The following is a 13857-nucleotide window of genomic DNA, read 5'->3' on the forward strand; positions in this document are numbered from 1 at the left end:
AATGGTCAAGATTCCAACTTGGTGCCTTGCTTAGCTTACATATTGCATGTTGTTTCTTATTTCCTTAGAGCACAGTCCTGTCTCTTACTGCTTTAGAGCACAATCCACCAGAAAGTGTTGTGGTGCCGCTTCCATTCATTTAAATGGAGTTTTGTGGGAGAGCTTCCCATTGGACTGTGCCTCATGCTTTTAATGTCAGTGATTGCGCCGTAGCATCATGTAGTGCTGTATACTTTTTCAAAGGAATACGCACTTATTTGCTAACTTGTAACTTTTGCATATTTAAGAGTCTCACTAATGCAGTGACTTGAATCGCTGATATCTTTGAACTGCCATTTCTGTTCTTGTTTGATTCTTTGTTGGAAAGATGTGAGAAAAATAACTTGATTAAACTACTGATTTAATGTTGATATTCTTATATTTTGCATGGCCTTAGAATACTAGTCCAAACAGTGGTCTAGAACAAAGCTGATTCTAACTTCATGTCGTTTTGATTCTGTTGCCACTGACTCATGCTTTAAATGAAACCATGTTTTAACTCTTCCTCCTCCCCTTCCTCAGCTCATTCAGGAGTTGTACTTTCGGTAGAAGAAGTAGAAGCTGGGCTGAAAGGCCTGAAAGTGGGTCAAGAGGGGAAAACTGCTACCCCCTTAATGGCGGAACAGATGGAAGAGGCATTAAACATGACAGACTCCCAGAAGCCAAAAAAGGATGGTGATATGTCTGCCTTCAACAAACTAGTCAGTACTATGAAGGCAAGTGGAACGCTCCCTTCGCAGCCTAAAGTCAATGTAAGTAAATAACTGGTAGTATGAAATTTTGTATACCAATCAGATTTGGAGTGAACTGAAACTACTTACTTGGGTTGTATAACTATAAATATAGGTGTACATTTCAAGTGACAGATTTTTTAGTGACTTGCAGCCTCTGAAGATGAGCCAGTATAGTTTCCCTGGATGCAAGTGGAAGCTTTCAGATTCAGTGCAGCGTTTCCAATATGGGTATGGTGCTTGGGGTATTTCTTAGAGCACATAAAGTACAAAAATATTTGGATGAAATGAGGTGGCCAGGTCATCCCTATAATCTTTCTGGAATTGCTCCTGGAACTATTCTTCAGATACGAAGTATTCCTGTGCTGTTCTGTGTGCTGGTTGTAAGCAGTAAACCAATAATACTTAGTGACTCAGGAGGCACGTGCTGCTTTTTGACATAGCACCTATGGCTTTTAGTATTGTTCCCCAATGTGGCACCTGCCCCATGTTTCAGGTTTCCTTTGTAGTAGCATCAGCTTGTTCTCTGGCTGTCAGTTTTCTATGTAGGCTAGCTGCAAGACCGCAGATGCTTTTGAGGGAGCACTGTGGTCTACAGTCACATTTCTAAACTGATTTGGTTAACTAAAGGGTACCTCTGAGTGAATTACTAAGTAGTATACCTGATCCAGAGGGTTTGACCACTACAGTATCCTGAGAGATGGTCAAGTGAGGTCAGCATTTCTAAGATACCTTAACTGAAATGAACTGTGAAAGCTACTGCACTATGTACTTCCCTTGATTAACTGTGTGTTTCACTCATGTTATATGCTTACTAGATAGGATTTCATATACCAGAGAATGGGTTAGCAAAAGAACATACAAATGACTTCACAACATTAAAAAATACTGTCTTTTAGACACTGCGCTGCTGAATACTACATTAATGGCTCAATTATAATGTCAGTTTACTTTGGGTATGGTAAACAAGGTCTGAGGCCACGTGTTCTCATCTTAAAAACTGGCTGGCTGCCCAGCCCTAGCCTCTTTGGGAGCCTGGGACATCACTCTACTTCCTCAGTTGACACTTGTAGATGACTTGTAGATAGAGATATACATGACTTTATAAGCACTGACCTGTGGAAATGATGTATACAAATGCAACCTTCTTTCCAGCAAACCCTTGAAAGCCACTTGATCTCTCCTCCAGAGATGCCAGGCCGACCAGCCACAAAGAATATTTTACAGGTAGTGTGAAGTATCTTTGACTTGTTAGGAGCCATCTTGGGAACCCATTTTTGTAGTCAGTGGGCAACCTAAAAAATTAGAATCCCAGTGCACCCTTTGATAGAATGCTAATTTTTTATTCTGTACATCAGTGCATTATCTGGATCTAGGTGATTACAAATTTAATGTTAAAAGTTTGCTCTGCAGAAAGCACATTACAGCAGATGCCTATAAAGAAGGGGAGGGTACAGAGCTGAACCAGATGAGCAAGCTGTGTTTTTATGCCAATAAAGTTATTGACTGACTGACAAGTTGTGTTGTAGCTTTGCAAATCCAAAAGCTATTGCCTTGCCTGCCTTTAGACATATATTAATCTGTTTTGGAAAGAAAATGACTTGCAAAAGTTTCCCTACCAGTTATATGAGGCAGTTATTGCAACAGGCTGCTAAGAATGCCCATCTAGGAGTAGGTTCTCAAGACTGCATCTGATTCTCATGTGTGCTTTTGTGGAAAGTTTGGCACTAGTGTTACTCTTCAGATAATATTTACTTGGAAAGGCTGTTGTTAAATTGCTGGGGGGGTTTTTTCCTTCCAAGGAGATCCTTGGGGCACCTGCTGGGAGATCAAGTTCCACCATTGTCCTCAGTGGCTTGATGAGTGGCTTGGAACCTGTATCACTCCTTGGCCAAAGAGTACCATCTCCTCCAATTTCACAGATGTTTCCCACTCGAGCCGCATCTGCTGACTATTTGAGACATCCAGTTCCCTCCCCAATAGGTAAATACCTGCCTCTATAAATCTTTCTTACTAGATTGCCTCTGATATTTCTCATCCTAGATATCCACTATAGCTGAGCTTTCCAACCAAGGCAAGCATTACTAGGGCTTTGAATAATACCTTTGTCAAAACTATCATGCTGACCTAACTCGTCAGTTCTCCTCTGTTTCGGAGAGCTTGTAGTGCTGATCTATTAAATTTGTTCTCAGCTTGTGCTAGCACACAGTCCTAGAGATCTGGCCAAGAAAAAACTTTTGTATTCTGGGCCTAAAGCACCGTAAAGACTTATGTCAGCTGCTCACTGTCTTCATAGGCTTTGGACCAGGTTCTCAGCAGTTGCTTGGTGATCCATTTCAGGGAATGCGGAAGTCAGCGAGCCCAGCTGCTGCCCAGGTGAGACTTTGAACTTCTACCTTTCAGGGTCTTATCTGGAAATGTGGGTCAGAAGAGATATTGAATGAGGATCAAATTATCGTTGTTGTTATTTCAACTTGATGGATCACCCCATCCCGAGGTGATTGAATTGCCAACTTGACTGAATAACTGATCTCTCTATAATTGCGCTTTAGAACTGTCAGTGGCTAATCTACTGTGTAATATGAAAATACTACCGTAGTATGAACTTAACAGTCATGTTGATGTGAAACCTTTAACTACTGGTATCCTTCGGCCAAGCAACACCATGCAGTTTTAATAGTATTTAATTATCTTAAGGCTCTGCTTTTTAATTATTCCATGCTACTTCCTTGATTTCAGATGAATCAACTTGAGTTACAGCAAGCTGCATTAGAAGGACACTCTGTACCACATGACTTAGCCATGCAAATGTCAAACTTCTACCAGCCGGGCTTTGGTAAACTACAAATGGAGAAAAACAGAGATGGCTTCAGGAACAGGTAAGCCTGAACTTCAGATCTGCCATCTTAAACCAGTGCCAGACTATTTCAGTGCTGCCTCTGTTTCGTCATCTCTTTTTTGCAGATGATCCATAAGAACTGCACATTGAAATTCAGATCTCATAATATCTAGGAATAAGGAACTGTGTTGACTTAGAAAAACCATAGCTTTAGATAGTATAGGAATTTTATTTCCATGTGGTTAAACTTAGTACTAATAGTAATTATACCATGTATTTTGGAATAGGATTAGTCTGCCTTTTGCTTTGCATCTGTGAACTTCAATTATGTTCATTCTTTATATATCTCAGATTGCTCACTACAGTTTAAGGTGGAACTAATCCAGTAGAGTAGAGCCTTTTTCCTACTGATCCTAGAGTAAAATTTCCAGATAATTTGTTCACAAAATGTCAGGGAGACTGGCTTGATGTTTTGGCTGGGAAAACTTAGTCACTGCTATATAGCATCGCTGACTTGGATACAGAAGGTGAATCCAGCGATTCTGTTGCTTTGTTGCCAACAGATCTGTAAGGAAGAGTGTCAGTAACATGTCTCTTTTGTAGGCAGCAACGGATGACTAAGTCTCCTGCTCCTCTTGGACACAGAGGGAATGCATCTTCTCCTCCAGCACCTGCTGCTTCCATCACCAGCATGGTTAGTGCTGCTATGCCCTAATAAAAGATTTAGAACCTAACTTTTTAAGTTCCAAGTTCTGTAAGTTTGTTGGTTACATTATCTGAGAAGGAATTTAATATAGCAAGTCTGTTCTTGAGATGTACAAAATGAAAGGCTGTGCAACCAACCAGGTTGACCTGAGTGGGTGTTTTGGTTCTTGCACTTGGCACTTCAATAACCATAGCACTTCCTCCTTGTGACTCTCCTTGTGCTATGTCCTTCAGCTGACCCCCTGGTCTCAGGCACTGCCTCTTAAGTACCCTTTAAAGCATTTGCTGGTAGAGACTGATTTATGATATTGAATATTCATTTCTGGTGTCTGGTTCTTTGCAGCTGTCTCCTTCCTTTACTCCTACCTCAGTAATACGCAAGATGTATGAAAGCAAAGATAAAAGCAAAGATGAACCCAGTCCTGCAAAGCTGAAATCTGGTGAGAAAGATGATGGTCCAAGGGCAAGTGAAGGTACTGTGTGTCAAGTTAGAAAAGGAAAGACAAATAATATGGTTGATGTAAGGATCTAAAAGCAAGCCAAAGTGATGCTATGAATCATAGAGTTGGAAGGGACCTTCAGGATCATCTAGTCCAACCCCCTGCAAAATGCAGGAAATTCACAAATACCTCCCCTTCCCACACACCCCCAGTGACCCCTGCTTCATGCCCAGAAGATGGCAAAAAATCTCGAACTATGGTCAAACTGGCCTGGAGAAAAGTTGCTGCCTGACTCCAAAGTGGCAATCAGTATTTCCCTGGACATGTAAGAAAAAGCCCCGAGAACTAAGCTACATGTTGAAATCCTTGCCACTACATGCAGTATTATGCCTGGGGCAGGGGTGGGGGGGCCGGCCCTCCTAACTCTTCCACAAATTAGAGAGCCTTGTCTGGTGGGCATACAAGAAGACCTTTTCAGTGGCAGCCCCACAATTAATGGAACAATCTCACCAGTGATCTGTACTGGCCCCTTCATTGTTGATCTTCAGGTGGTAGTTGAAGACATTTTTATTTAGGACTGCATTTAATATAGTTTTTTATTAGTGGTCCTAAGTGGAGTCATATGCATCTTGCATCAGAGCACTAAAAGTTGGTCGACTCCCCATCTGTGCCCAAAACTACTGCAGTTAACCAGTATCAACCCCTGATCTTAGTGGCTGCCTGCCTGAGGCATCAAGGCTTTTGGAGCTGGGAGAAGGATCAGTTCTGACTGTGCAGTGGCCAGCCTGGCCTATTAATACTAGACAGTGCTAGCTAAAGATACTGGGGAAAATTCCCTGAGAGGTAGCAGAGCCTAAGGAATTTAAAACCCTTTCAAGGGAGGGGGGAGGCCAGAAAGACTAGGCAGTCTGAATCTTTCAGAACCCAGCTCCAGACAATTCCTGGAGTGAATGAACTCTGGAACTTTTGCAAGGTTTAACCTGGGGTGTCTTGAGTAGAATGTCTAGACCCAAAGAAGGCTGTTGAGATCTCTCCTGCTTCCCAAGTCATTATGTGAATCATCAAGTGCAGGACTCCCCTAGACACACATATGAACAGTTTCTCACAGGTCATCCACTTGTACATAGCCAAAGTTTGCTAGTAATTGTAACTTCTGGTATAGTAAAATTTTGCTCCTAGTTAAAGTACCTTGTCAAACCTAGTTTATGTGAGAATATATAGAATTGTAGGCTTCATTAAATGTTCGTTAAATGCTTGAGATGGAGAGCACCGTGAAGAGCAGGGAATTGTACAAACCACTTGAACTGTGCTTCTCTCCAAACATGAGCACTGCGTTCTGTATCTTTTTGTGTTGTACTCAGAACATTAGAGTGGTTAGTATATATCTTGATGTGGTGAGACCTGGGGGTACACATCCATGCATCATCACTGTGACCTTCAGCTAATTTTTTCCACTTTTTCTTCCTCCCCTGCCTGTGAGTAATTTTGACTTGTCAAAATCCAATCTCTTGCAAGGGGAAGGCACCTTGTAAGGTCCCCTGAGCTGCTTAGGTCTGAAGAAAACTTGTCATGGCCTCATAGCTGTGGTAGCTCATAATGGAGAGTGAGTTTTGGTTATTGGTTTGCTTACCTATATTGCATTCAAAAGATGTGTTCTCTTCACAGAGAGCCTGCTGCCATCTAGGTCCATAGACCATGTAGATCAAGAGAATGCTCCCTCCATTGGCAACAAGCTAGTGTCACTGCAACGCTCAGCGTGTTCAACACCACTTTCTCAGACCAATCGTTGCACCAAAGAACAAGACTACAGGCCGAAGGTCACTGGAAGAAAAACACCTACCATGGCTTCCCCGGTGCCTGGAGCTCCTTTTCTCCGTCCTGTCCACCAGGTCCCCCTGGTTCCTCATGTACCAATGGTACGGCCTGCTCATCAACTGCCCCCAGGATTAGTCCAGAGGATGCTGGCACAAGGTGTTCATCCACAGCATCTTCCACCTCTTCTGCAAGCAGGTATACTTTATTCATATTATGAGAAATAAAATGATCAGTAACAAAGGATCTTTTATCATCACAAGGTTTGAAACAATACAGCCTAAGCAACTTCTCTTCTCACACGGGTAGCAATCATTAGCATTATGAAAGCCTGTGTATTTTTGTACCTGGAACTTAATGGATATCTCAGTATTTTTCAGCAGCTGCACCTAAGGAAAAGGCACAGATGTTTGGTTTCAGGTTAGGGATGGGCGTGAATCTTGTCACAAACATAATTTCCTGATAAACATCATGGGTTTGTGAACCAGAGATTTGTGCCCATCTCTTTTCATGACTTCCTGTTAAGTTGAAGGAGATGCAAGCCATTTTAGTGATCCTTTTTGCTTCCTCCCCTCACCCCTTCCAAATGTTCCCTTTAATGGCTTTTGCAAGCTGTACACAAGCAAAGTCCAAGCAGCAAGCTCACCCGGAAGTGGTAAACTCACTTCTTGCACTTCCCTCGAGCTCACTGCCTGCTTGCAAAAGTCATTTAAAGGGAACGTTCCCTTTAAATGGCTTTTGCAAGATTCCCCCTCCCCCTTCCATTCTGCTGGCTTTGGGGAGTCACCCCCAGCAAATTGGAGGAAGGGAAAATCTCAGATCTTCCCATGAACTGAACTGGTTTGGAAACAGGGAGGTTTGCGTGATCTTACAAACAGGTATGGACCTGCATTTCCCAGGCTCATGCCCATCCATATTTCAGATTCTGTATTCCATAGAAGTAATGCTTTAAGAACCTGAGAATGCAGCAGCATACTTTCATATGAATAACATTTAACTGGGAATTCTGTCTGGGAGGCTTAAACCACAAACCATTGTTTAAAATGCTGGTTCTGTCCTGAATCTTTGTAATGGGTTAGCTAGAAATGTACAAAATGGATTGCACCTTCTTCTGTTCTTGATTTTTCAGGTGTGATCCCTCCTGGAGTAGACTTGACTCACTTACAAGGAGTATCTGCTCCTATCCTTGGTCAGGCTTGCTACCCACTGCCAGCAGCTGGCCATCCTCTTTTGAACCCACGCTCTGGAACACCTCTGCAGCTGGCGATGATGCAACAGCAGCTACAGAGATCAGGTAGCGCTAAACTACAAGAACCTAAGATATTTGAGAGTGGAGAAAGAAAGTAGAATGCAGTTCTCTGACAGGCACCTTACACAGAGTCTGCTGGTTGTATGATTCTTGCAGAGTACTGGATAAGGTAGCCTTTGGTCTAATGATCATCTTGCACTGTCATTCTGAGTATGTGTGCTTGCGTTGTGAAGCTTACACTTCAGTCTTGCTTGGTCTGTCCCCTTCCCTCCAATGGAATTAAAGCAAACCCATTCCTGCACTAACAGGCTCCAAACAGTTGTTCATGAGTCAGTAAATATGTGGAAACAGAGTTTGGTTTCAGTTGCTAACTTGGAAACTCTCTTAGCAGCAGCCTAGAAGGCTGGAGCTTTCTGAGGGCTTGGCAGCACTGCTGCTGATTATATCTATGAAGTAGTTCTGCCCCAAATGGAAGTGAGTGTCAGAGAGCACTCTAACCAGCACAGGATAATCTATACCTGCAGTACAGTTTGGTTTGCTGTACTTTGGTTCTAAAACTGCACTGCTAGCCTTGATCAGGCTCTCCCAACTCAGGACGATGGATGGATGGAATCAGAGCTGGAAGGGACCTCCAGGGTCATCTAGTCCAACCCCCTGCACAATGTAGGAACTTCGCAAATACCTCCTCCCCCACACATACATCCCTAGGGACCCCTGCTCTGTGCCCAGACGATGGCAAGAAACCTCCAGGATCCATGGACAAACTGGCTTGGAGAAAAATTGCTAACTGACCCTCAAAGTGTCAATCAGCATTTCCCCTGGGGGTGTAGGAAAGGGCCATGAGAACTAAGCACGGATGTAATCCTTCCTGCCCTCTTTCTCATGATCTGCCTAATTCACAGAATCAGCATTGCTGTCAGATGGCCATCTAGCTTCTGTTTAAAACCCCCCAAGGAAGGACAGCCTACCACCTCCCAAGGAAGCCTGTTTCATTGAGGAACCACTCTGTCAGAAACTGTCTAACTATCTTCCTAATATTTAGCTGGAAACTCTTTTGATTTAATTTCAACCCATTGGTTCTGGTCCAACCTTCTGGGGCAATAAAACAATTTTGCACCATTCTCTATGTGACAGCCCTTCAAGTACTTGAAGATGGTGATCATATCACTCAGCTGCCTCCTCTGCATGCTAAACATACACAGCTCCTTCAGCCATTCCTCATAGGGCTTGGTGAGGGGTCTTGAATGCATAAGCCATGGTCCAAAAATCCAAACCTTTCCTGATGATACCACCTATGTAGCCAGTCATTTATTTGCAGTATTTCTCTATCCTATCCTAAACCACGGCCTTTGACAGGAAGAATGCCAAAAACACCAATCTGTGCTCCTAGCTCCTTCACTTTCTGACCCAGAGTCACATAGTCTCTTTAATATGTTCCAGGCTGTGCTGGGCAATATCATTTGTTCCCACATGGATCAGCAAGAAAGGATAATAATTTATGGACTTGATGAGTATGCTTACTCTTTCTGTCACATCCTGATGCATGCACCTAGTAGACAGCATACCTCTCGAGACAAGTCTGGTTGGCCACTTTGGGCTCTGTTCCTCTGAACAGGGAATCCCCAATTACCAGCACACACCTCTTCCTATCTTGGGGTGCAGAAGCTTGAGTCTTCTCATCCATAGGGTCCTGAGAAACTTCTTTCAAGCTTCATGGAGGCTAGGGAAGTAGCCCTTGTTCCAGTGGTTCAGAATCAGCACCTATGGGGGAGATCTTGAAACTAATTGCTTAAGCAGCAGGGGCTCAGAATGTCTCCTGATTTTCCTGCTCCTGCTACACACCCTCCTCTTGTGTTGGGTTCTCCTCCATTCACTGAGATACCTTTTCCTCCTCCTGTTGTCCTCTCAAGAGCACTTCATGCATTATGTCCATGAAATCCTCACCTTCCCTTATATACTGTAGTGTAGGCAAACATGCCTCAAGTGCCCATATCTTCTCCTCCAGTAGGGCTGCTAACTTGCAGCAAGTGTAAGTGTAATTTCTAGTATCCTCAGGTAAGAATACAAACATCCCACAGACTTTACATGCTTCACCAGCCATGCTACTCCAATCCATTTCAAAATTAGTTCTGTTTATCTTGACTTCCTGAAAACTTCCCTGCCAAACTGCCTCTTGAGACTACTTGGTTTTTTTTTTTGCAATTTGTATGTTATTAATAAAGCATTTCTGGTAAAACTTACAGTGTGCATAAAGGGAACTACTTTCAAGAGACAATTTTCAGTTGTTTATCAAGATCACACAAAACAGTAGATCTCTAAACCATATAGGGCCCAAATCATGTAATGAACATATATGAAGCTGCCTTCTACTGAATCAGACCCTTGGTCCATCAAAGTCAGTCTTGTCTACTCAGACTGGCAGCAGCTCCCCAGGGTCTCAAGCGGAGGTTTCTCACGCCTACTTGCCTGGACCCTTTTTAGTTGGAGTTGCCGGGGATTGAACCTGGGACCTTCTGCTTACCAAGCAGATGATCTACCACTGGGCCACCGTCCCTCCCTTGGGGAAGAGCATCCTGCTTCCCCCTTTCACACATTTATCCATGTTAGCAATGTGTTTATATCTGAATAGTGCCTTTTGAGACTACTTGTGAGGAGCTACTCACCTTCTTACAGGGCCCCCAGGCTAAGAGTCATAGGGCAAGAGGAGGAGGAGCCCTGCAATGTGAAGGGTCACAGCCCCACCTCTGACTCAACAGCCAGAGCAGCAGTAGAGGGCAGGGCCAGCAACTACCCCAGGCAAACAGGCCCTTCTCTCTCAGCAACAAACCAGATAAAAAACACACAGAAGCAATCCGAAACCCCTCTCCAGCAGGCTCCAAACAGTCACACAGTTCTCACACAGAAACCTCGGTTAATGCTCCCCGGCAGTTTAGGAAAAGCAAAATTAACACTCATCTTGCCAGCAGTTCTGTCCTAGCTTCCAGCACATTCCTCAAACCCACTTGTATATATGTATATGTATGAAAGCAAAGAATTTCTGGCTAGGGATTAAAAAAGATGCTCCATGAGCCTCCTTTTGACTCTCATTGGCATCAGTTCTCAACTCAAAACTCTCCTTTTCCCACAGGCTCAAGCACACAGGGATCTGCTATGGGTGTGCAGACAACTCCTCAGAATGTGCCATCTCGGACTGGACTGTCTCACATACACTCACAGCTTGACCATCGCACTAGCCAGCGAAGTGGCTCCCCTGTTGGTCTTGCAAAATGGTTTGGCTCAGATGTCTTGCAGCAGCCTCTTCCTTCTATGCCATCCAAAGTAATCAGTGTAGATGAACTGGAGTATCGGCAATGAGTAGCCACAGGGAGAGAGCAGGTACCTGTGCTGCTTTCGACTGGACACCGATGTCCTTGGGAGCTTGTCCTCTTGTGCTTCACTGGTATTTGTTTTGGGGACCCTTTTGGTTTTAGCACTTTGTGCAAAAATTTTTTTTGAGTGACTAAAAGCACATGGCATTTGTCCCAGTTTCCATGTCTATATTGAGACTAAAGGATCTATTATAGACTGAACAGTGAACCCAGAAGAAACTCTGATGCAAGACAGTGCCAGTTTAATTCTGGAAGCATCTACTTTTTGTGTTTGGCTTTTTTGTAAGATATGTGAATGAAGTGCTGGTATCCTCTTGGGGTAGAGGTAGCAGCTAAGGGTTCCTCACAGGGAATTAAATGTATAGACCCTTGTGTACAGACCTATGTATAAATGACTTTTGTATATATCCACCAGATAGCTTTTTGAACCTATACAGCTGTACATAAGAGTAGCTGGTAAACTTAAGCTTTAGTTGGTGTGCCTATGGTTTGAATCTTTTCACTGTACATGTGGGACTTCTTTAAGATTAAAGGTGCATATGTCAAGTGTGAGTGAACCGGGTGAAGTTGCTTTGCCTCTTTGGTCTCCTCTGCAGTTTCTCCACTGCATCTCTTGTCATGTATTGTGGTGGCAATAACTAGTATGGAAAATATGACCACTGTACAGCCTGAATTTCTCTTATCAAAAGGAAATAACAAGCTTTTAATAGCACTGAAATTGGGACCTTCGGAATCCCCTAAACACTGAAAGTGGGTTGTTGTGTACTTAACTCTATTAGCTGCATCCCCTAGACAGATTCTGATATTATGGGTCCTCGCATCTGCTGGGGAAACCTCTAAAATTGTTTTCACCTAGTTAAAAGGTCAAAAGCAGATCCTCAATTTCCCCTTGTCACCATTGGTGCTTCATGGTCAGTAGCTGCAGTAAACCTGTTCTGTACTACTTCAAGCTATATACCAGAGAGGAAAGGCTTGAACGTATCCTAGACCTGCCTCTTGGGTTTGTTTCATAGCAGTGAATTATCAATTTACTAAGTTTTTAATAATGGCCTTTTTACCATATAGCAACAGCTGAAGCATTGCTGCAGTCTCCTCCACTAACTCTTGGTGGAGAGCAATCTCATTTGCTATTCTGTCCCTTCCCCATGTTCAAAATAACATAATAGCCTGAATTGCAAATCTGTTGTCAACCAAACTGCTGAAGTTCTTGTGACTTAACAGCATGCTGTGACTAGGATTGATGACCAGGAGATACTGTTGAGAAATGACTTGTCTGTTGCTCCAAAAGTTATGGAGTCCACATGGGCCATCAATGACTGAATTCACTTTTTACAAAATACTGAAGTGTAAGTACAACTTGCAGTCACTGCCTCACCCCTGTAAGATTGTTTCATAGCTTTTTAAAGTGACTTTTTCCCAAAACTCATGCTGTAAATAAAGTCAATTCTACAAGCTGTCTGTCTCTGCTGTATAAAGGAACATTCAAGTGCCTTGTTGGGTTCTGTCAGCTGCCTACTGGGTTGTAGCTACTTCTAAAATCTTGAAAGGTATTTTAACAGAGCTGCTTTTACATAGAGGCTGGTCTCATACACAATAATGGGTATAAAGCACTCAACTAAAGCTTTGTAATTGCCACAACAATCTCGTGTTTAGCCAGTTATGCCTGCACCAGTGAGCCACCCATTCCTGCAATAAAAGTGGTTTGTTTATGTGTTAAAACACATGAAATATGTACTACTTTAAGCCACTCTGAATAAGAGTACTTAAACTGGCTACTAAGGAGAACAAAAATGTGACTTAACCACATAGGATAATTTTAAAGTCTTCCTACAAGCTGGGGGTGGGGGTGGGGTGATGATCTGTGGAATCTCCAATCTAGTAGCAAGGGCTCAAGTCTCCATTGGTCATGAAATCCTGCTGCAGAATCCCATTTTCACCCTACCCAAGCTGATCTATCTAGAAATTTGAATAATCTGGATTTCTCAGTTAACCAACCATCTTCATCAGTATGTGTATGGTTTCCAGTTGATCTGATACAAGCAAGCATCTGCAACTCCTGAAGCTAATGTTGGTAGGGCTCCAAAAAAGGATATTTCATTCCATAGTGAAAAGGATTCTGTAAGTGCCTCTCCCTTCTTGGCAAACGAGGTAAGCTTGTGGCTTGATGCTCTGAAGCACCAGTCAGCTGCCCTTTGTCCTCAACCTGGTAGAAGGCCAGCTCCTCCCTGTGCAGTTTTGCTGAAGGCTTCCACAAGACAATGTGTCTCTGTCCTGCTGGCTTCACACAGCTTTCCGTCCTGGGACTTCGACAAGATCCTTTGGACATTACATTAATTGTCATTCAGACTCCTCAGGCTTGGTTCACTGCAAATCTCATATCGCCTTCAGAAACCTGGAGCTCCTGCTTTCTTCCTCCAGTCTCATCTCCAGTTGGAGAGAACAATGGAATTTATGGCCCTTTGTCATCATTCACACACTTCATCTGCATTTTATATAGCTGGGAGCTTGGGAGGAAGGCCTGTAGTTTCTCTTGTCAGAGGGCTCTAGCTGTAGATCTGTCCTTGACCTGGAGCATTTAACATCTTTTAGCTCCCAGAGACATTACAGGCATCTTCAACAATGGGAAAGAGCTGTAGGACAGTTACTGGAACATCTTTGTTTGGAAGGTACATTT

The 13857-nt window shown here is 43.2% G+C and overlaps 1 protein-coding gene across 4 annotated transcripts in view; it reads left to right on the forward strand.

Annotated features, from left to right (window-relative positions):
• EIF4ENIF1 (eukaryotic translation initiation factor 4E nuclear import factor 1) overlaps positions 1-12637 on the forward strand; it is a 29653-nt gene extending 17016 nt beyond the window's left edge. For all 4 annotated transcript variants that reach the window (XM_060250344.1, XM_060250346.1, XM_060250345.1 and 1 more), the window contains 10 exons: positions 562-791; positions 1926-1997; positions 2573-2753; positions 3067-3146; positions 3510-3649; positions 4213-4303; positions 4658-4787; positions 6420-6764; positions 7696-7860; positions 10943-12637. In XM_060250344.1, coding sequence (XP_060106327.1) covers positions 562-791; positions 1926-1997; positions 2573-2753; positions 3067-3146; positions 3510-3649; positions 4213-4303; positions 4658-4787; positions 6420-6764; positions 7696-7860; positions 10943-11169 — 1661 coding nt within the window. In that variant the 3' untranslated portion in view covers positions 11170-12637. The remainder of the gene's footprint in view (positions 1-561; positions 792-1925; positions 1998-2572; positions 2754-3066; positions 3147-3509; positions 3650-4212; positions 4304-4657; positions 4788-6419; positions 6765-7695; positions 7861-10942) is intronic.
• Positions 12638-13857: the final 1220 nt, after the last annotated feature.

Source organism: Heteronotia binoei, chromosome 11, assembly GCF_032191835.1.
Source record: "Heteronotia binoei isolate CCM8104 ecotype False Entrance Well chromosome 11, APGP_CSIRO_Hbin_v1, whole genome shotgun sequence".
In the NCBI taxonomy this organism is placed as follows: domain Eukaryota; kingdom Metazoa; phylum Chordata; class Lepidosauria; order Squamata; family Gekkonidae; genus Heteronotia; species Heteronotia binoei.